Source organism: Mauremys mutica, chromosome 2, assembly GCF_020497125.1.
Source record: "Mauremys mutica isolate MM-2020 ecotype Southern chromosome 2, ASM2049712v1, whole genome shotgun sequence".
Lineage (NCBI taxonomy): Eukaryota > Metazoa > Chordata > Testudines > Geoemydidae > Mauremys > Mauremys mutica.
In genome coordinates, this window is record NC_059073.1 from 139,066,847 (window position 1) to 139,089,060 (window position 22,214).

General features: G+C 44.2%; 1 protein-coding gene across 3 annotated transcripts in view; it reads right to left on the reverse strand.

Moving 5' to 3' along the window:
• EBF2 (EBF transcription factor 2) overlaps positions 1-22,214 on the reverse strand; it is a 178,799-nt gene that overhangs the window by 143,725 nt on the left and 12,860 nt on the right. For all 3 annotated transcript variants that reach the window (XM_045004698.1, XM_045004697.1, XM_045004696.1), the window contains exon 6: positions 19,524-19,592. In XM_045004698.1, the coding sequence (XP_044860633.1) occupies positions 19,524-19,592 (69 nt within the window). The remainder of the gene's footprint in view (positions 1-19,523; positions 19,593-22,214) is intronic.

A 22,214-nucleotide genomic window follows, 5' to 3' on the forward strand; every position in this document is an offset into this window, starting at 1 on the left:
TATCCCTCTCCCGGGATAAAGACAGCAATTCATTATCTGTACTCCTTCCACCTTGGGGCCTCCTCTACTGGGGGAGGTGACTGCCAGTCATACTCCATTCTGCAAGCTTATATTTAATGTTTGCAATATGGGTTAGCAGCAGCAGGGGCACTGGCAGGCAAAGTTAATTTCTCAAGTTCAGATCTCTGTCTTTCAGAGGGGAAAGGTCAGCGCTTAACCAGCTAGTCTCTCCAATGACTTTCGGTTTAACCTCTCTGTTCAGCCCCAGTGCTAATAGGCGAGGTGCATCTGCAGTATCCTGAAAAAATGGATGTAGCATTAAACTAGGTGAAATATAAATATTCTTTTAAAATGCTACATATATAGTGGATGAATGGAATATATATATTATATATACACACACACACCTGCACATATACTACGCATACACACTCTCTCTCTATATATATATATTTATTTTCTCTCTCTCTCTCTCTCTCCCACACACACACTTATCTATATAGATAGTTGTACACACACTATATCTTTGCCTGTCCAACCTGAATTCAGCCCCCTTGTGGATATGCATTATGATACAGTCTTTAACTACATGATCACATTTTTTTTCTTCACAGAACCCCTGGCTCATTCAGTGCCTGTTGCTCTCAGTCTCCATGCCCAGCCAAACCCAGTTCTTTCCCTTCTGTTCCTCATCTGCTCTGCCTCGCTCCCACCCCCTGCCAAGTTAGGACAGATTTTCACAGGAATGGCAAAAGGCACATCCTTGACCTGAGGCCACTCCCTTGCCAAATTTGAAGTCCCTGTTCCAAAGCATAGGGGCTCTGGAGCTTTACAAAGAAAAGGTCTCCAGATTTTTTTTTTTTTTTTTAAACATGAGCAAAACAACATCTTTTTCCCTAGCCTCATTCTCAGAAATGGTAGAAATGATTTTGGCTGATATTTTCTGAAAAGAATTCAGCCTTAGGCAGATACCCAGCATGGAAATGTTCAAATGGTTAGTCTGGCAAAGTTGAAAGAAACTGAAAATAAAGTTCTATAATGGGAAGTATTGGGTGCTTAATAAGAGGTGGTGCTACCAGCTCCACTTCTGATATTTTTGGAACACATTTTTCAGAGTAGGTAGATTTTGAAAAGTAAACAGTAAAAAATTCTGTTAACAAATCAATACCTCGCTGTTTTGTACACTCCCAAACCGAACATCCCAGGTGCCCACTTTATGTTCAAGTCTAAGGGGCAGATCTTCAGCTGGTATAAATTGTCATCACTCCAATACAGCTATGACCGTTTAAACCAGCTTAGGATATGCCCCTTAAACATTACCTGGCACTACCTCAGAATTGCCTCTTTTGCACCCCTCAGAGCTATTCTCAGGGCAGTTTGTTATTGCTTGGCTTTGTTTTTGTCAAGTGGAGATACCCCACTGAACTGAAATACCATCAAACATGTGAGTATAGAAATGCTGTAGTGTTAAGTGCAACACATTATCTTAATTTATCTGAAGAAGGCTTCAATTTTGGCTTACAAAACCAAAGTGGGTGGATAGAGACAGGACCACAGAGAAACGTCAAAACCCCCCTGCCACTGACATGGTTAAGGTCACTGCTTCTGAAAGACAACCATGTTTTAGACAAGTTATCATGCAGGACCACCAGTCTCCTTGTGTTGCTTGGCTAAATAGTAAAAAACTGACAGTGATATTTTTGAAGGCACAGAAGTCAAGATAGAAAATGAGAGAACCAGCTGTCTTGAAGGAATGCTGGGAAATGCTTAAGATAAAGGGCTTTTTTCCCCCCCTTTAACAAGAATGTCCCAAAGGATCTTATGAGGCTCACTGTCAATAAGTGACACTGACACAACATATATATTTTTCCACCCTTCTTTTTAATTGAAGAATTTTGACTGACCAAACAACATTTTTCAGCAGCTTTCTCAGGCATTACCCTGGTCAGATATTTGGTCAACATCAAACGGAATGTTGTTCTACACTGGAGCAGATACAGCCCTACAATTTGAGAATACAATCCACAAGGTGCTAAATACACACACACAGGTTCTATTAAAGGCCACAATTCATGAAACCAGCCCTATTCAAGACAGCTTGAGCTTAAGTACCATTGAGTTCCGGGCTTTCCTGAATCTGAATGGATTTAAAGAACATGTGGTGGGCTTTCCTCAATCAGGGCCTAAGCCAGTTGCAGAAGGCATTCAGGATCCTTGGAGAAGGCACTCAGTGAGCCTGCAGAATCAGGCCCTTTAAACGTAACCCAGGTAGACCCTCGGACCCTCACAGAACACGCTGAAGTCAACAGTGTCTGCTTTTATGGAGTAGTTTGCAGGGTGGGGCCCATTGCTAATGTTTTTGAGGGAAAACATTTGTATGAAAAATTATTAAGAGAATTAACCTGATGACATAGTTTAGAAACAAAGCAGTTGGGTTTTCTAATGCACTTGGTAAATCGCAACTAAGGGGCCAACAGTTGTACAGCTTGCTTGAAAATACTATGTAGCATTTCTAGATTTATATTTATGTATACCTTTGTAAGAGCTAAGTGTTGTTATTATTTCACACTCTAAAAATCAAGACACATTCAGCATTGCCAACTCCCATGATGTTTGGTGTTTTTCTCAAAGCCCAACCTCCTGGTGTCATGTGAATGCATGAGAATTTTAGCTTTCATGTTTAAAAAAAACGTTTCTAGGCCTTTTAGTTATGGAGACAAGCTTGAAAAACGTGAACCCTAAACAAAAAGGCAACAAAAAAGAACCCCAGATTTATAAAATCTCATAATTTTGGGGGTCTTGACTCATGATAATTGATCACTTGGGTTTGGCAATACTGCAGGTTCTAGATCCTGATATATTTAGGTGGGTTCCCACTGAGGCCTACAACAAGGCAGTTTTACCAAACCAAAAATAATTTCTGTCTCCAATGTGCTGTCTGTTTACTTTTTGCACTTCTGTGTGACTAGTGAAAATAAACCTGCCTGTCTATTCATCTGCATCTCTGGCCTTTCATTTTGATGCACATTCTCTGCAGGGGAATATCTGCTAAACCCAAACAAAATGCCCTGTAGCAACTCAAAAAAAAAAATCAAAACATTTTTCTTAATCTTAAAGTTTATTAGTTTAAAAAAAAGTGGCACTTTTTGGGGGCGGGGAGAAGGGTCTAAAACATCTCTCTGGGATTTATTTATATTACACTAGAATCTGGAGGAGGCCCCACGCTATAATTGGGACCTCTGCATATTAGGTGTTGTACATGCACTTTTCAAGAGAAAGTTCCTGCCCTGAAGAGTTTACATTCTAAATAGACAAGACAGACAGACAGTGGGAGAAAGGAAGTGTTGTTATCCCTATTTTAGAGATGGTGAAACTAAGGAAGAGTGTGATTAAAGGACCTGCCTGAAATCACACAGAAAGTTTGTGCTAAAGGCAGGACTTGAGCCCGGGTCTCATGAATCCCAGTCCAACTGCCTTAGTCACGAGACCATCCCTTCCTCTCGAGAACACAGCTTTAGCAAAGCATTTAACCACATGCTCATGTTCCATTGAAGTCAGTGGAAATTAAGCAGGTGCCTAAGTGCTTTGCTGAATCAGGGCCTAGATCAGGGCTTTTATCAATGTAGTATCTGAGTGCACAATTGTGGCACTTTAAAAATAATTAAATCCAGTTTGTATCTGGCACCAACACACACTGTAGCAAGTCCAATTTCTTTATACAAGATAGGCTGGTGATATACTCGCACTGTAACGGCTTCCAACTCCTTCAAACTCCATTATAATTACCCTCATTATGCCCCCTCTTTAAAAACACTTAATGGATGTTCCTCCAAGGTTGGCCTTTTGAAAAAGTGTGCACGCATGTGTGGGTGGGTGGTTAATGCAAATACACTTTGCACAGTTGTGTTTTTGCAATGCAGCTCTTGGGTACGGAACCATACGAGCAAGACAATTATTCCTTTCCTTTCTTCTACGAGCCTCTTGCACAGAGCACCAAAGATCTACGCAAGGATCCAGAGGGAAAACACACTGGTGGAAAACTTTCCCCTGGAGAAAGCGAACAGACTAATAGGGAGCAAGCAAACACCTACCACCAGTCTGAAAATACAGCTCCATGTTTGCAGTCAACAGTAACGGGGGAAAGTGAAAGAGGCAGACAGTACTCTTGGCGCATCCTGTGGATTAAGTGGGATGGTTCTTTGAGGGGAGGATCAATAACAAAAGGGAAAAAGTTGTCAAAGGAGAAACCTCTCACCAGGTGGCAGAGCCTGGAATCTGAAAGGATTTATGGTAATTGACAACATTGTTTTATTTTGCTGGGGATCCAGATTTCCAATGAGATTTAAAAAAAAAGAAAAAGGAAAAAAAGAAAAAGAAAAGATCGTATTTATCGCAGCACAGAGTTCACTGCCTTCATGCCAAAAACTGAGCTGGGGGGAACAGGGCTCAACCTTCCATAGGCTGCTGAGTTAGAGTCATTTCAGTCACTAAGCTCTTCAGCCCCTATGATGTTCTGATGAACTCCATGGCTGGATCTGCAGAGCTTCCATGGGTCACCTGCTCTGGCTTATCATTTTCATAAGGAAATTTGATGGCACTCAGGTTTGTACATTAAAGTTCAGGCTAGCCAACAAGATGCTGTCTGAGCAGTGTAAGCAAGCACGAGTCACATTCAGCAACAGCTCTGCGAGGTGTAGTTAAACACCGAGAGGAGCTGGGTTGCCCCTTCGCTAGCAGACAGGATGCTGAACACAACTTGTCCTTGTCTACTCCAACCGGTCATGGTCAGCATTGTCAATTACCATCATCATTTGTATTACAGCTGTGCCAAGAGGTGCCAACTGAGACTAGGGTCCCACTGTGCTTGGCAGACAGCCCCTACCTCAAAGAGTTTCTAGTTTAAATTAACAAGGCAGACAAAGGGTGGGTGGGGATGTGGGGACACAGAGAGGGGAGGTGACTTGCTCTAGGTCACACAGCGGAGCAAGACAGAGCCAAGAATAGAACCCAGGTCTCCTGACTCCCAGTGGTGTATCTGTTAGACTACACTGTCGTCCTGGTGGTTAAAAATTGTGGTGAAACATAATTAAATTCCCTTTTGAAGAAAAGGCTAATGGAAGACCAAAAACTATTTGTGATCACAATAGCTCAAAACTGTGGTCCTGGCTTTATATACTCCCTTGCCTCAGACTCCCTATCCTTTCTATTCACAACTCCCTCCTTGCCCACATAAGAAAAGTGGTTTGTTGGGATGCTGCTGCACATGTTTATTGATTCCTGCTCCCTATTAGAGCTTGATCCAAAAGCCCATTAAAGTCTTTTTCATTGTGTCTTTCCACCAACTTCAATAGGCTTTGAATCAGACCCTAGGGTATGCATGGCGTAAGAATATTGGCATCATGCATCTTCAGTCAGCTACAGAAACCTGAATAGAGAGAACAGGGAGAAACTTAGAAAAACAGTTGAAAAGCAGCAATCGAAGGGAGGGTGCCCTTGATCAGTTGAAAAAAAGTCTCTCACCAGGCACCACACCACAGTCAACCCCCCCCCCTTCCCCAAAGGAGAAGGATCGCTCTCAAAACAAAAAAAACCACACACCTTGGAGTTCCGCCAACTGACTGCTAGGAAGCTGCACCTTATGCAACCTCTCTCTGGGCTGGATTTGCTTTCCTGTGAATAATTTCTTATGCACAGCAGCAATGGAACCGCATTGACAGTGACAGATCTCAGTTTGCATTGTCACCCCTACCCTCCACCACCCTGCCTCTCTGCTGCCCCAACTTTGCATCCCTGTGTGCAATACAAGAGTGGAGGGAGTGTTTATATATGACTTAAGTTACCACTTCCCGGTGTCAAAAGAAAACTTTCTACCAGAAAGCCAAAGAAGCTAGAGAGTGAAATTTGTCCTCTTCATGCTGGTTGTGTCAGGCTGCTACTGGGAAGAAAATTGAGAGAGAGAGAGAGAGAGAGAGAGTTTCACCCCACACACCACCTGAAACACATATTTAAATTAAAAAAAAAACACACCTATAGCTCAGAAGATTTTTTTTTTAATTAATAGTTTGGTTCTTTCTGTAGCTACCATTGGCATTCAGGAACCAGGAGAGGGCATGGATCTTTGGAAAATAACTACAGATCAAGATCCAGTGATTTTGGAGGCTCAGTTTGAGACACCTTAGCATTTCAGAAAATGCTGCGTAGACCTGGTTGAAAAATTATAAATGATCACAGGAAATTTTGAAAAAAGAATGCTTCCCCCAAATTTCCATGAAATAGTTTTTGACACACCCCCCCCAAAAAAAATAACCTGAATATATTATGGTTCTTGGCATCTGGTTTTTCAGGTGAAAATCAGAACATTTTACCCCAAATGAAAGCTTTTCATTCCCCTCCGCCCCCCAAAAAAACAAAAATTCCCTCTTACATTTCAACAAAAGTATCTCAACCAGTTCTAGTGCTAAGTATCTGCTCTCTGAAAATTAGGCCCATTTAAGATGTCTCAAGTGGGTTCCCTAATTTTTGGCTCGCAAAATCCTTCATCACTTTTGAAAAACCTTGGCCCAAATTATTTACCACCAACTTCTAGGTGGAAAAATACATAAACATAAGCCTGCTACTGCTCCCACTGAAGTCAATTTCAACAAGGGCAGGATTGGGCTTGTAAGGGACAAGGCTAACAATGCACAGACAGCAGCGCAGATTGTCGTTGTTCTGAAGGCATAAATATCCAATACCTCCAGTAAAAATAGTACCATTGTCTGATAACAGCTTTCTGCCACCTCCCGTCGGGTGCTACAGACCGAAGGAGTTCACAAGAGGGGCAAAACTGTGATTAAAAGCCACAACATGGCGATAAGTCGCCACATTTATTTAATAGCATTTGTAGGATAAATACAAATTCATACTGAGAACAGCAGCTCTTTTTTGCCTAATTGCTTCACAGTCCCTGTGACTCAAATAAGCCAACTACTTAAAAACTACTCAGGAGCCACAGTAAAGAACGAAAATTATTGCTTCCTGTCATGACCAAATATTAAACACAGCACACACCTAATGACTATCACTCCCCAGGGAAGAAGCTTTATGAACAATAAAATCCCAGCAGACTTGCACTGTTTGGACTTAGAAGCCTCATTATAGGCTCACTGATCCAATACAATTTACAAGCTCAATGGACTCCACTTGAAGTAAAAACCACCAAACATGGAGTTATAAATGGAACGCCCACAGAGAAATAAGCACCAGGTTCTTTAACTGGGAGGGAAATTAACAGAGGTTGGAAAAGAAGTGGGGTTTGGAAGGGAGAAACACATTAGAGTTACAAAGGAAACAAGAGAAAGACATAATGGAAATTAGAGAGAGGAGGTAGGTGAGGTATTCTCTTTTATTGGACTCACTTCTGTTGGTGAAAGAGATAAACTTCCGAGCTTATACTGCTAGAGATTTGAGTAAGCGGAAAACCTTGTCTCTTTCACCCCCAGAGATTGGTCTGGCAACAAAATATTACCTCCCTCACTTTGTCTCTCTAATATCCGGAGAGCAACATGGCTGCAACAGCACTGCAAACATAAATGGAAAAGTTAGTTACATATAAGAGGGGAAGGATGGGCCAGTAGTGAGAGCACTAGCCTGGAACTCATGAGATCGGAGTCTAATTCCATGCTCTGCCACAGATGTCCAGTGTGACCCTGGGCAAGTCACTTAGGCCCAGAGCATGAAACTAATGAAGTCAGCAGCCTAAATACTTTTGAGGATCTGGGCCTTAGTCTCTTTGTTCCTCAGTTTCCCCATCTGTAGATTTGGGAAAATAGCACTTCTCTGCCTCACAGGGATGTACAGGATAAATACTTTACAGATTCTGAGGCACTCATATACTGCAGTACTCAGTGCCAATATAAGTATCACATATGGAATGAGAGATTGAGTCAAAGTCTATCAATGAGAGTCTTCTGGAAACCAGTGGACTTTGGATTGGGCACTGAATAAGAGAAAGGGAGGAAACAGACCCCACTTGTCAGAGGGGAGGCCTTCAGGAATGACATACAAGGGGAATGAAGCAAACAGCCTACAGAGGCAGGAATTGGGGGCATAGAGAGGATGGGGATTATAAGGGAGCCCACCAGGAACAACAGCTGTTGAAAGCATGCTCTGACCAAGGGAGGGATTATAGAGAAACAAAAAGGTGTCAAAGGGAATCAGGAGACTGTCATGAAGAGCAAAATGGTGGGAGAAGAGGGCACAAGTCCATAAAACAAGGTCTAGACAGAGGATAAGGTAGGAGGGTGGAAAGGTGCCAAGGAACAGGGAAGCATTTAAGGTCAGGTATTTGCAGAGGAAGTGTACTCTACAGGGGCGGCCCGTGGGGCCCGTGCTCCAGGAATATTCAGAGAACAGGGCCCCAGCTCCCCCAATGTTTGGGGCCAGGTCTCTCCCCCAGCCCTGCTTGCCGCCCCCGCATGCCTCCCCTGGAGCATCTCCCGGGCCTGCCTGCCGCCCCCAGGTGATTGAAAAGGGCCTGCAGACCCCCACCACTGGCAGCGAAGTGCGGCTAAAATGTCTTCCTGCCCGCCCTCGCTCTGCATTACGTGTCACTTCTCCACACGCTGCCCCCACCCCTAGCGCCAACTCTACCATTGGAACTGTGACCAATGGGAGCTGCAGGGGCGGTTCCTGTGGGCAGTGGTGCACAGAGACCCCTGGCCCCCCTGCCTAGGAGCCGCTGCCAGAGGGGTGTGCGGGTTGCTTTCGGGAGCTGCCCAAGGTGAGCGCCTCACCCCCTCCTGCACCCCAAAGCCCTGCCACAGCCTAGAGCCTGCACCCCACACCCAAACTCCCTCCCAGTTCCTGAGCCCCCACCCCCTCCTGCATGCCAACCCCCTGCTCCAGCCCAGAGCCTGCACCCAACCCCTCACCCCTCCTGCACCCAAACTCCCTTCCACAGCCTGCACCCCAACCCCCTCCCAGAGCCTTAGGCAGGTGTGGGGGCGGGGGCGGGACTTGGATCCGTTCTGGGCACCACTAAAAATTATACAAACTTGCCGCCCCGGTACACTAGGGTAGCCATGTCAGACCCTGGGCAAGCGTCTAACATGGCTCTCCACACTCCACCACCGTTGACCTCCCACCCCTCCAGTGTGGGTGGGGCCAACGAGTTGGACACTCATTTTGGCAAAGCACAGGCAGAAACCATGTAGGTTTGATTACCGGCCCATCTGTTCTCTACACACCCAGAACTGTGTGTCTGAATTATTAAACCCACTAGGCCAAAAACAACTGCCACCCTCCTCTCCTGTACACACAGAATTTTGGCTCATGGGAAACTCCCTTCCAATTTCAGTTTGTGTGCGCATGGGGGTAGGAGGGATTCAACCCCCGTGGGTTTCAATGTGAGTCGTGAAACCAGCAGACCCCAAGAGCATTCTGCACGGTTTCCCTATGAGAACTGCGTCCAGGTGAAATGTGCTCCTGTAACAACATGCCCACAGGGTCAGCTAGCAGAATTTGAACCTGGGACCCGTCAGCACCAAAGCACAGATCTCTACGGTTTGACTCTCCATATGCTGCGAGTCATAGCACACCACTGGCCCTGGGAGGATCAACCACAAAGGGGAATGCACACCACACTTCCCAAGTGCGTTACACACCCAAATGCGTGCGTCCTGGTGGGAAGCCAGCTGTGCCACATAACTGTCTTCATCATATGCTTTTTCCATTCCCTCCCCTCTAAACTCACTGGCTCTAATGGCTACTCAAACTGTTGTCTCCTTTAGCCCTTCCCTTTTGTCCCGTTGAAACCCCTTATTATTAGCTGCTCTCAGGCCATTCGACCCCTTTACTCTATGTTTACACTGGCCTTGGTGCTTAGACTAGGTGAAATCCTCTCCTGCCCATTTAAGTCACTGACTTCAGTGAGGCCAGGATTTCACTCACTGTGCTTAGGCATGGGCAGAACTCTGAGCTGGCCAATCAGGAACCTAACATGGGGTTAACCAGGCAGCAATGCTCTTTATCCGGGTTAGAGCATAGAGAGTCTAACCAGGTTGGACTCCATCCACGCTGGCTGTCCAAATTGTGCTACAGCATCATTGGATCTTATCAGATCGCACAGTTGCTAAAGTCCTTTGGGACTTGTTCTCATTAGACTTATTTTCTTAAGATTTCCCACCAATGGTAGCAGTTGTCAGCACTGATGGGAAACTTTTAAGAAGAAATAAAGTTTAGCACAGGCATACAGCCTTGGCCAGCCTGGAATTCTGGGGCCATAACCTCCCCTGGCCGACCTCAATGGAGTTATGTGAATTTCCACCAGTTGAAGCTCTGACCCATTGTATGTTGCTGACACCACCTCCAGAAATAATCCTGGACCCATCTCCCGCCTCCTACTCCTGCTTCCTACCTATCACCCCATCCCACCCAAAAATCATTACTACAGGACAGCATCATGTTGAGAGTGCATCTACCTTCCCTTTCTTCTTCTATCTAGGTACTTATATGGCTCCTCTCAGGGGCACCGGAACAGGGAGGGATGGGACCAGGGAGTATAGCACTGTCACTTTTAAAAGTGGGAGGGTTATGCCCTTCCACTTTTTACCTGCCTTAAGGGCAAGCAATGGAGGGAGGGGGCTGAGTCTAGGGAGGGGCGGAGTCTCAGGGAGGGGTGGAGCCTTGGGAGAAGCAGCATGGCAGGGACAGGACCTCAGGGAAAGGCAGGGGTGAGGGAGGCCAGGGTTCAGGCACCAGTGGCTCCCCCACTTCTAGGGAGTTTCCGGCAGTCCTGGCTCCTATCCCTACAGTATCCAAGAACCTCAGACTCCTTACTGTATTTATCATCATCACAACCACCCCTGTGAGGGAGGGCAGTGCTATTATCCCATTTGTACAGATGGGGAAGTGAGGCACAGAGAGGCTCACAGGAAATCGGTGGTGGAGCAGGGAATTGAATCTGGGTCTCCCAAATCTCAGGCTTGCACCCTAACCACTGGACCATCCTTCCCTTTTTTCTGGCATATGCATTCAAGGAGATTCTTATGCTTGTTTTGACTCAGCTCCCTGACAAATCTGTTGTCTAGCCACATACAAACTGATTAAGTGAGACGCTGAAACCAGCAGCCAGTTTGCTCTGCTCGCCATCTACGTGACTGTTCTGCCGGTATTCACTTGGAAAATTACCATTTTGGAATCTGGAGTGTTCCAAAAAAACTTGGGCTTGGTTTTGTTCTTTTTTTTTTTTTTTATAAAGGGACTAAGAAACCACTTGTCAAATGGCTGGGCTAGTACATTCTAACTTACTGATTTCTCGCAAACATCCAATCTACTAAAAAATTCATAAAAAGACAGATGGCACAACAGCAGCTCTTTGCAGGAGTGCTGGGTTTAGCAGCAAACAAAGAACTTTGACTGCCTAGGACAAGTGCAGAGATCACTGCAGGCTTCGGAGGAGTGAGGGAGATAGCTGGAGGGGGACTGCGGGGAGCAGCAAAGAGCTGCAGCCCCTTCACTCTCATAACTTCTCTCCATAGCAGCAGCCGCTTCAGAGAGTCATTTACGTCTCCCTGGCAGCTTCACAAGGAGCTGGGAAATTAATAGAATTAAAAGTGGCCCAAATAGAACAACTCCAAAGCGACCAAGTATTGAGAATTGCTGCTAGAAGAGATGTATGAAAAAAATAATAATAATTTATATGCCAAGATCCCAAAGCACTTCACAAAGATGGGCCATTACCACCATTTTACACAAAAGTGAAACTGAGGCACGGACAGTTAAGTGACTTGCGTAAGGTTACACAGCAAGTGTGTAGCATAACTGGGAACATTCAGGTCTTCCATCCCCCACTCCTGCGCTCTAACCATTAGAACATAGGGTGTCCTCATCCATTTCTGCTACAGATGGCAGGAAAAACCACCAACATCATTGAAAACAGAAAAACAGAAATTTGAAGAGAGGCCTCCAGATATTTCGAGCCAGTGAGCAATATGAGTGTGCAATCTAAAAAATGCATGTATAAATCACAGCTGTCACTTGGGTTGCAGCAAGACATGGTGCAACATAACCCCTCTCTTACGCTGACATATCAAACCCAGCCCTTCAACACGCTACACGGACACTGCAGTGGCACATTTATAATAGTTGTATCTGGCAGCGACTGTCTTGCCTGAAGTGACTTTCAGTGGTTGTGAAATGTGCCAGACAGCCCTGGAGACTTCAGCCCTCCGGTTAGCCAGACAGCAGCGATGTCATGGGTAGCAGCAGGGCAAACTGCATCCCCACTGCACCCATCTCTGCTGAGAAGGGATGACCCCCCCCCACACCTAGGGTGAAAGCATGTAATTCAGTTTCTTTGGCTTCTCTGCAGAGATGCTAACCGAGATGCTGGTGGTTTGGGGTTTTTTTTTTTACTAGCCCAGCAAATGGCTAAATATCTGACCAATTCTGCGGTGCACCACCTACTGAAATTATAGTGCCAGATACTCAGCTGCTATAAACCAGCATCGCTCCACTGGCCTCAGGTAAGGATCATCTAGCCCTCAGTCTTTTGCAGAAGTTCAGTACATCTCTAAACCAAGATAATATTCCCCACCTCACCCCACAGCTCACTCAAATTCTGTTCCTCTCTTTTATCCCCAGGATTATCAGTGCTTCCATACTGAGCCCAAATATGCATTCGGCTCTTTCCAGAACAATCCCCACTTCAACAATGGGAACTAAACCCAGGATCTCTCTGCTGCCTGAGCAAGTTCTAGTAACTCAAAGCCAGTAGTGGACTCAAACTGCCCTATGGTCCACAGAGAGCCCCACTGTGTAAGCACAGGTAACATTTGTAGTTCGGTACACCTAGAGGACAAAGGTGAGATCAGGGCCTCACTGTGCGAGGCGTTGTACTAAACAGTACATGCAGTAAGGGACAGTCCCAACAGCTAAATAGACAAGGCAGAGCAGGGCCGGCTTTAGGCCTATTCCACCAATTCCCCCAAATCTTAGGCCCCATGCCTAAGAGGGCCCCGCGCCCAGTGGCAGGGCCGCCGAGGGGGGCAAGTGGCCGAGAATCTCTTCCCTGGCTAGAGGCTCCTTTTTAATTTTTACTCACCCGGCAGCACTCCGGGTCTTCGGTGGCACTTCGGTGGCGGGTCCTTCACTCGCTCTAGGTCTTCGGCAGCACTTTGGCGGCAGGTCCTTCAGTGCCACCGAAGACCTGGAGCGAGTGAAGGACCTGCTGCTGAAGACCAGGAGCGCCGCCCGGTGAGTACAAGCCCCACGTGTTTTTTTACATTTTTTTTTAAGTCATCCCTGCCAGGGCCTCGTTGAAACTGTTCGAATCGGGCCCCGCACTTGCTAAAGACGCCCCTGAGGCAGAGAGAGGATGGGAGAAAGAAAGCATTATCACCTCTATTTCTGTAGATGGGGACCTTAGTGACTTGCCCCAGGTCACTCAGGGAGTTCTTGGCAGAGCAATGGATAGAACTCAGATCTCCTGAGTCCCAGCCCAATGCTTCACCTACAAGACCATTTTTCCTTTTCAGTTATACTTCAGGCTCTGAAAAATAACCAGACTCAGTGATATCTAGGATACAGACCACAAAAGCTTGCAAAGTTTCATTGGCAAGAGGAAGGCTTTATAATTTCCCAAAGATCTGCCTCAAGAATTCCTGCACTGTTTTACTGTCATCCTGCATTTCCTTCCGCATATGAGAAAATCTTAGTCTTGGAGGCAACACCCTACATTCCAGAAGCTGCCATACATTGCAACAGCACTAAGTGTCATTTCAGCCACAGGAAAGACTCCAACTTGGCTTTGGCGGAACATGATAATTTTGCAGAGTCCATAACGCTGCCAAGATCCTAGATGATAACTTAAAAAATAAACCAAGAGGGAGGATCCAATGGAGGCTACACCCATTCGGGAACTATTCTGGACTGGGCTGGGGTATAGAATTAATGCATGAACATGCTGAAATATGAACATACTGAAACCAGCAGAGCTAGGTCTGTTTACACTAGTTGGAGATCTGACCCATTCTGCATACGGAAGGCTGCAATAGCAGGATTTAGGGTAGCAAGATTCCTCATTACAAGTACAATATATAGTTTGCATTAATGATAGCTATGGGTCAGATTGTGATCTCAGTTATGCCGGTGTAAATCTGTTGTGTTTCCATTCAAGTCACGGAAGCATCTTCAAATTGGAACCGGGGTGCGTGAGATCAGAATCTGGCCCACCGCAAGGGGAGGGGAAAAAACTCAGAGGGGAAATTTACTGATTTTATTCCAAAAACTCCCCCTGTACACAATATTCCAGACACCGGGAAATGGACACTGTGCAGTCGGATCAAATCCTGAATGACACAGCAACAACCGAGAAAACTTTTCACCACTGGGAGAGCACAACCCAAGTGAGACTCACCCAACCAACATCCTGCTGACAACATTATCTGTGTGCTAAAGAGTAAACACATAAAGCTATGAGTTAGGGGAAGCACTGGGGGAAAGAGTCTTCCTGTCAATAACAGCTCTGCACACCTGCCTGCTCCTAAAACTGCAATAACTCTTCAGTGTTTTGCTGAGTAAGTGATTTCCGCTGGTAAGGCTGGAATGAGTCTTTAGGGGGATTCTGCATCAGCATTCGCTTGGAGGGGTGTGGACCATATTAGGTAATTTACAGATAGTTACCCAGGGAGATGGCTGGATGGCGAATGCAAGCGAGGCAACATTCATGCTCTAATACATATAGAAAAACATCAGTTTCCAAGATTGAGAAGAAAATAACTACTAGGTCCTTAGGATCTAAATCGAGTCCCCGGAGCAAAGGTTACAGCAGCAATAGGCTTTTTCTGCATGACGATTTTTGGACTTTGTTCAGGGCTGCCTGATGTTATTTTTCCCACTGAACTATTTCCCCGTCTTTAACTATAAACACAAGATGCCCATGATTCAGCCACAAAAGTCACCGAGTTGTCACTGCACAGCACCACATGGGTGGAATTTACAACAGGCCAGGCTACGAGTGCAGGCAAAAGGCAAAAAATAATTAAAGGGGTGAAAGGTGCATTCTTCAGCTCAAAGGATGGGTTGTAACATCTCTGATAAAACACGAGGGGGCCAGATCCTCAGCTGGCATAAACTGGCGTAATTCCAATGGAGTTGCACTGATTCGTGCCAGCTGAAGGTCTGGGCCAAGAATTCAGCCTCTTGGCTGAATCTGAGTGCATGGTCAGATTAATATGTTGTCAGATGGGGAGAGCATAACCTGCATCAGCTTGGGAATAGACTCTGGGCTAGTTGCTCCTAGCACTCTTAAGTTAGCATCCTATATGTTTAGTTAGGGTCTTAGTTTTATCTACACTAACTGCCTCAATGTCTGGGGAAGCTGCTTGAAACAAAAGGGCACTCCAGCATGCACTGTGAATATAAACAATAAACAGAGGGGACTAAGAAGTGTTTGGTTTCTTCCCAGACCGCGCTGCAGCCTTTCGCAGTGATGCAGCATGTTTTAGTCCCTTCTATGCTGCAAGATGGAATCCGGTTTTAGCCATGTAACAATCAGGTCCCCTACCATGGTAGGGATTACAATGGAAATGGGCCTTCCCATGTGCCAGTCACCATTTTCTCACAAACCCTTGCAGCAACAGCAATGCATATGAACTGAATGAGGCAGAAAGGGAATGCTAGTGCATCATATTCAATCCACCCAGCCCCTTGGTGATCTCAGTTTTCCTTCCCTTCTAAATGGAAGACTCTAGTTGTGTCTCACTTCTCGCACAAATTCATTCTGGATGTGAGGCAGCTGAACATCAAGCTTTCTTCAATGTCCCTTCTTTCTTCCTTCATTTTTCATTCTCTCTCTAGGTCTGATCCTGCAGTCCTTGCTCAAGACAAGACTAACATTAACTGCTATGAAAGGAAAGGAATTTCCCCCTCAGTAAATTCAAGTCTGCAGAACCAAGGTCTATCTATGTGGCATCAGCCACTTGGGTCAGAGGATTCAGTTACAGCAGCTGGGGTTTTCTGAACAGCCCAAAGGAGGTTGGCATCTAGCTCCCACTTCACTTCCTCAGCCTCAGGCTCCTTGGAAAACCCCAGACAACAGGATGAGCCCCAGGCATGGTTCGATCTTGCATTGCACACTGACTAAACTGTGTTTCACCAGCGACCCTGAACTGTGCTAAAATACGAGACTGCAGCACATTTCTGGGCCATGGTAAAGCACTGATCGGTCCTACCTGCCCAACAGAAGAGAATGAGGTCATGTTGTAAGAGGGTCCCCCCGACTAGTCAGCGGGAGCCCTGCTGACAGCAAAGATCTCGGTCATCATGCCTGCAATTTATTAATTTTTTTTAGTGTAGATGGAACTTTAGCTCCTTTCAATCCAGAGCCACAGTTGCCTTCAAGTATGTGAAAGTCACTCACCGAAGAAATGCTACATTCCAACACGGTTGTTAAATTGTAACATCCCAATCTCCATATTTAAATATTGCTTCAACCTATGGCAGAGCTCTCTCTAAGAATAGTTTTAACCTTAATATTTTTAAGTTAGAACAATAAATAAATACAGGAAGCCAATATTAAACTAACAAGTCATTATTTAGAACAGGAGTAGGCAACCTATGGCACGTGTGCCAAAGGCGGCACGTGAGCTGATTTTCAGTGGCATTCACACTGCCTGCGTCCTGGCCACTGGTCCAGGGGGCTCTGCATTTTAATTTAATTTTAAATGAGACTTCTTAAAAAATTTTAAAACCTTATTTACTTTACATACAACAATAGTTTAGTTATATATTGTAGACTTATAAAAGAGACCTTCTAAAAACACGAAACCTTAAATTAGAGTGAATAAATGAAAACTCGGCACACCACTTCTGAAAGGTTGCCAACCCCTGAATTAGAATAATAATTTAAAAAACCCTCTCTTTAAATACACACACACCCATCAGCACGTATGACTGTGGAGGAATGTGACCTGCCTGTGCGGCGTGCCTAGCTGTAGCAGTTTGTTTTCTACCAATAAACAATGTAAAATAATTAGAATCCAGCTTCTCAGATGGTTCCAGAAACACATACTACTCCCTAACTTACAAGCATTTGTGGGGAGGTAAGAGGGGATCATTCATTGACTATAGTTTTGTTTGATTAGTTTGAAAATCCTAAAAGGCCTTTCGGTGCTTGTGAAAGGTGCCGGATTGCCAGATTCTGGAAAATTAAATTCTGTTTATCCACAGAATAGGTACATCATTGGTAGTATTATTCTATTTACATTATAGTATCACTCAGGTTAAGACTGTCCTTGCCCTGGCAAGCTCATAATCCATATGGACAAAACAGACAAAGGGTGGGAGGGAAAACAGATGCCAGAGAGGTGAGCAATTTGCCCAAGGTCACACTGCAGGTCAGTGGCAGAGTTGGGAAAAGAACTCAGGTTTCCGGACTCCCAGTCCAGTGCCCTGTTCACTAGACCCCACTGCTCCCCAGTGGCAGAGCATACTCCACCCACACTGCTCCAGCCCTGATCTGGAGGACGGCCTTTAAAGACAAGTATAATGCATGGACTGTTTCAGCTAAGTAGTGCATCTAATCCCCCTCTACTTGATTTGTAATTATTTGGCAAAAAGTCCCCCTCTTGGTTGCCAGAAAGAGGAACAAGCTTCATATGAAACAGTCGACAGACATCTGGAACATACTCCCATGTATCTGGTGGGAATCATCTTTGTTACAGGTAGGGCCCTGTGTTATCATTAACATGTGGCAGAATTCTCACCAATGAAGGTGACTGGGGTGAAAGGACTTTATGACACTTAATGTCTTCAAAGATCCCTCAGAAATGAAGTATTGCAAAGGTTGGGTTAGAACAAAAAGCCCTGGGCTGTCTATAAGATAACAGTTTCCCTTCCAAAGCATTTTACATTCACAGATTTCAAATCACTTAAAACAGCATAATTCCTGTTTTACAGATGGGGAAACTGAGGCACAGAGAGGGAAAGTAACTTGCCCAAGATCAAACAGAGAGTCTGAGGCAGAACCAGGAATAGGACCTAGATCTTCTGACTCCTCAGCCAGTGCACCATATTGTCTCCCCAGCTGCAATGGGAAAACCTCAAGAAGTTCAGACTTGAGGTTGGATAATTCTCAAATACAGACTCAAACCAGACCTCAAGTCAGCCAAATATGGGCTAGAAATTGTGCAGACAAGCTCAATATGACCTGTCCAGCACTTCTTTTTCTAGCCAGAATACTGTGGTTCTTTGGCATTTCCATCTTTGGTCTCAGCCACACTCTGAAGGTGCAAAGATAAAGGCAAAGAAAAAAAAGCAGCTAAAAAAATTCAGAGCCTCTGTAAAGGATTAGGATCAAATTGTCTAGTAACAATTTGAGGAAAGGGAATTATAGATACTTATTCAAACTAACTTGACCATTCTTAATTCCAAGTATAAATGTAGGGGAGGAGGGATAGCTCAGTGGTTTGAGCATTGGCCTACTAAGCCCAGGGTTGTGAGTTCAATCCTTGAGGGGGCCATTTGGGGATTGGTCCTGCTTTGAGCAGAGGGTTGGACTAGATGATCTCCTGAGGTCCCTTCCAACCCTAATATTCTTATGACTAAGATGCTATATAGATATGCTACTAATGTTATGCACTGAATGTAGGCATAACAGAGGAACAAAGAAATTAGACTCAAAGTCCATCCACTCCAATATTCTATCTCCAGTTATGGCCAGTACCACAGAAGAAGAAACCCTGCAATAGGTAGCTATAGAATAACCTGTCCCAAGGAAAAAAGTTTCCTCCTGACCCTTGATGACAGAAGCACTTGCCTTGAAGCATGAGGTCTTAAGATCTCTCTACATAAAGCGCTCAGTTGAGTATTTTTTTAATATTTATTAAAAGAACACTACATACTCTTGTTTTCCCTTTTTATATCCTGCTAAGCTCTTGGCCTCAATATCTTGTGTCAATGAATTCCACAGGCTAACTGCAGGCAGTGCAAAAAAAATTTTTTTTTCCTTTTCTATCAGTTTTGAATTTGCCTCCTTACATTGTCACTGAATACACACACACACACACTTCCCCCCTCAGAAACTGAAGGCCAAGAAATATGTGAAATTGGAGAAGATGTATGGTAATCCCAAAACCATGCATTTAAAACCTGGATCACGTGTTTCCCAAAAAAGCCGCAACTGCAACATCATTATTTTGTTGAGGAATTTTAATGAAGCTGCCAGGTTACTTGAAACTGTATCTATTCCAGTGATCCAGCTGGATCCCATCCCAGGTGAATAGACAGTAGTCAGAGACTTACCATGCACAGAATACTTGGTCAAATTTAAATTGGTAGATGTAGGACAGCATTAAAATAAGAAAATTCCACCGAAGGAAGCCCACACCCTTTCTGAAAATAACCAGCTCTTAGGGTAGCCCTTTAGGATTGTGCAGCATAGACATCAAAGCACAGGAGAGAGACAGACCCATGGCTGTCTCCAAGCGAACCCAGCAGTTTGGTTTGGTGGATAGTGTGGAAGCGAGAGCTTTATTTCCTACCTGTCGATGATCACAGGATCCGAGGGAGTCTCGTTTCTGTTGCCGCAACTTTTCTTTTCACAGCACCGGCTGGAGAGGGGAGGAGACCAAAATGAGAGGATTTCTGTGAGTATTAACGGCAAAGCAATGAACTCTGAACTAAAGGCATTGTGGACATTTAAGTGGTATCCAGAAAATTCTAACTGGGATTTTCAAAGGGGTCTCATGGAGGTGCCCAACTCCCATTTAATGTCAACGGGATTTAGACACTCGGCTCCCCTTAGACTCCTTTGAAAATCTCAGCCAAAAGGAAAAGCAATATGGTCACACTTTATATTAAGGCTCCATTTATAAATGTTTAACAGATGTTGTAAGCATGTAACAGACATGAACAGCATGTGTTCTAGACGGTTAAAAGCCCACCAGTAGAAGGTGTCATAGCTGATGACAAGCCAGGGTTATAAGCAACCTACTAACTTGTTGGACTCTGTAATAATTGATTGCCCATTTATTCCACATCTGTTAACCCTATTTATAAATGGGAATGTAACAAAGTTTATACAGTGTGGTCAGCAATGGGATGGCATAGAAATTGTATGCATCAGCCTCTCTCTGATGAACATGCAATATAATTTGGACCCAGTTTACCAACATACAAGTTCTCTCTCCCATGGGTACGTCTAGGGCTTTACAAGCATATGCAAGATAACAAGGTCCCTGCCCCCAAAGGGATACAATGATTGAAGTACAGCATAAGGACTTTATTTTAAAAAGATACACACACACACGCATACTGTGTGTGTGCGCGTGTAAGCTTGTGTACGTACATACATGCATGCACATATATCCTGCGAGAGCACTGCTGCCCAAGTCTGGGAGGTAACGGAGCACTCGACTCTCATTGCCGTCAATGTAGACAGGGCACTTAGCACCAGATCAAGACCCATGTACATGCCCATTCTCTTTGAAAACCAAAAGCCAGGATCCTTATCTGGCAAGCCCATTAGACGTGTTATGAGAATCCTGATGCTGTGGTAAATCAAACAGTTCCATTTGACATAACCAGGATGTTAGCAGCGGGAAACAACATTTATCAGCAAAATGGCTTAACATTTAAGCACACTGTATCAAAATTCCCTTCTGCCCCAACCGCCAGTGGATCAGCTTCAGTTACACCAGCATAAATCCAAGCAGCTAGTCCCATTGCCTTTTCATGGAGTTATTTGGATTTACGCTAATGTAACCGAGAGCTGAATTTGGCCCAGACAGTTCAATTTTATGTGCAGTGGTTTTGAGGGGGCTGAACGCATTTTCAAAATTCCTAGTTAGCCTGAATTCAGCTGCTTTCCACAGGGAATTGCTCTGACCAGAGGAAAAACAGATAAAAATGCATGAATGAGTCCAAGGCAATACAATATGAAGGATTAACTCTTTTGAAGTCAATAATACTCAGATATACAATGCTTAAAATATAAACAGGGACATAAAACTTGCCATCTCACAGCTATTAAGCATTTTAAGTACATGCATTCGATTGGCAAGCTGTAGCATGGACAGGAACTGCCTGGCTTTCCCTTTCTGAGTTTACACAGCCCAGCAAGATGGGATGCAACAAGCAGATCTCTTTCATTAGCAGCACTAACGTGAATGATTTTGACACTTTTTGTATTCCTTTGCCTCAATCCCACAGTTATCCACTGAGTCCATTCCTTTCAAAATAAAGGATTCACTAGATATATGAGAATCCCTGGGGGAGGTACTTATTTGGTGTAAACTGTCATAGCTCCATTGACTTCAGTGAAGCTATAATAATTTACAACCGCTGAGACTCTCTCCTCCCTTCACTCCCATTTCTAACTTGTTTTTGAGTGCACCTTGTATAAGTTTCACTGCCCGTTGGCCATTTAGACAAAGTTTCATACTTTGGTAATAAAAATTGAAGATTTCAGATTTTCTATTCTAAAGAAAAAACAAACAGAAAACCCTCATTTAGAAGAGTAGAAGGGTTGACTTCTATTTTAAAGCAGCATATATTATGACCAGTTGGAAATGAAATCAGGAGCAAATCTCTTGTTCATTTTTAATGCAGTATACTCTTTGCCGCTATCAAACAAAAAAACTAGCTCAGTTTTTAAAAGGAGTTTTACACTGATGTGGTTTTTTTTTAATTGCTAACTAACAAAAACCAGTTCCTTTCTTTGCAATAATACTCAAAAGATATCCTATGGTCATATAACTCAGACAGACACATCAGATTATAATGTCACAATAACATGCAAACAGAATAAAGCAATAGTACCTACACCAAATCTCTTTGTCCACACGTTTCCAAGAAAGGTTGTCAGCACATTGTAGAGTTGTTTAGATTAAATTACGCAGATTTGGGATTCAACATACCTGCTTCCTGGTATAAACCCATCTCATTGTTAGATTTAGTTTGCATACTTTCTTATCACATTAATGAGCTTTGAAGCATTACTAAAAATATGCCTTTGACCTGAAGATGTCCAAGCACTTTTCAAATATTCATTTTTTCATTGTTTGCCTCCACTGTAGCACATTTTTGGTAGATGACTAAACTATTTCCTCTCACCTTAGTACTTTCTGAGCCCCAGAACACATGAAATATTTTATCCTGAAAGCACTACCCCTTTCCAGAAGATGACAAGTTTAGTTGTGGATCAGATTATTTCCAAAATTTCAGGATAGTCC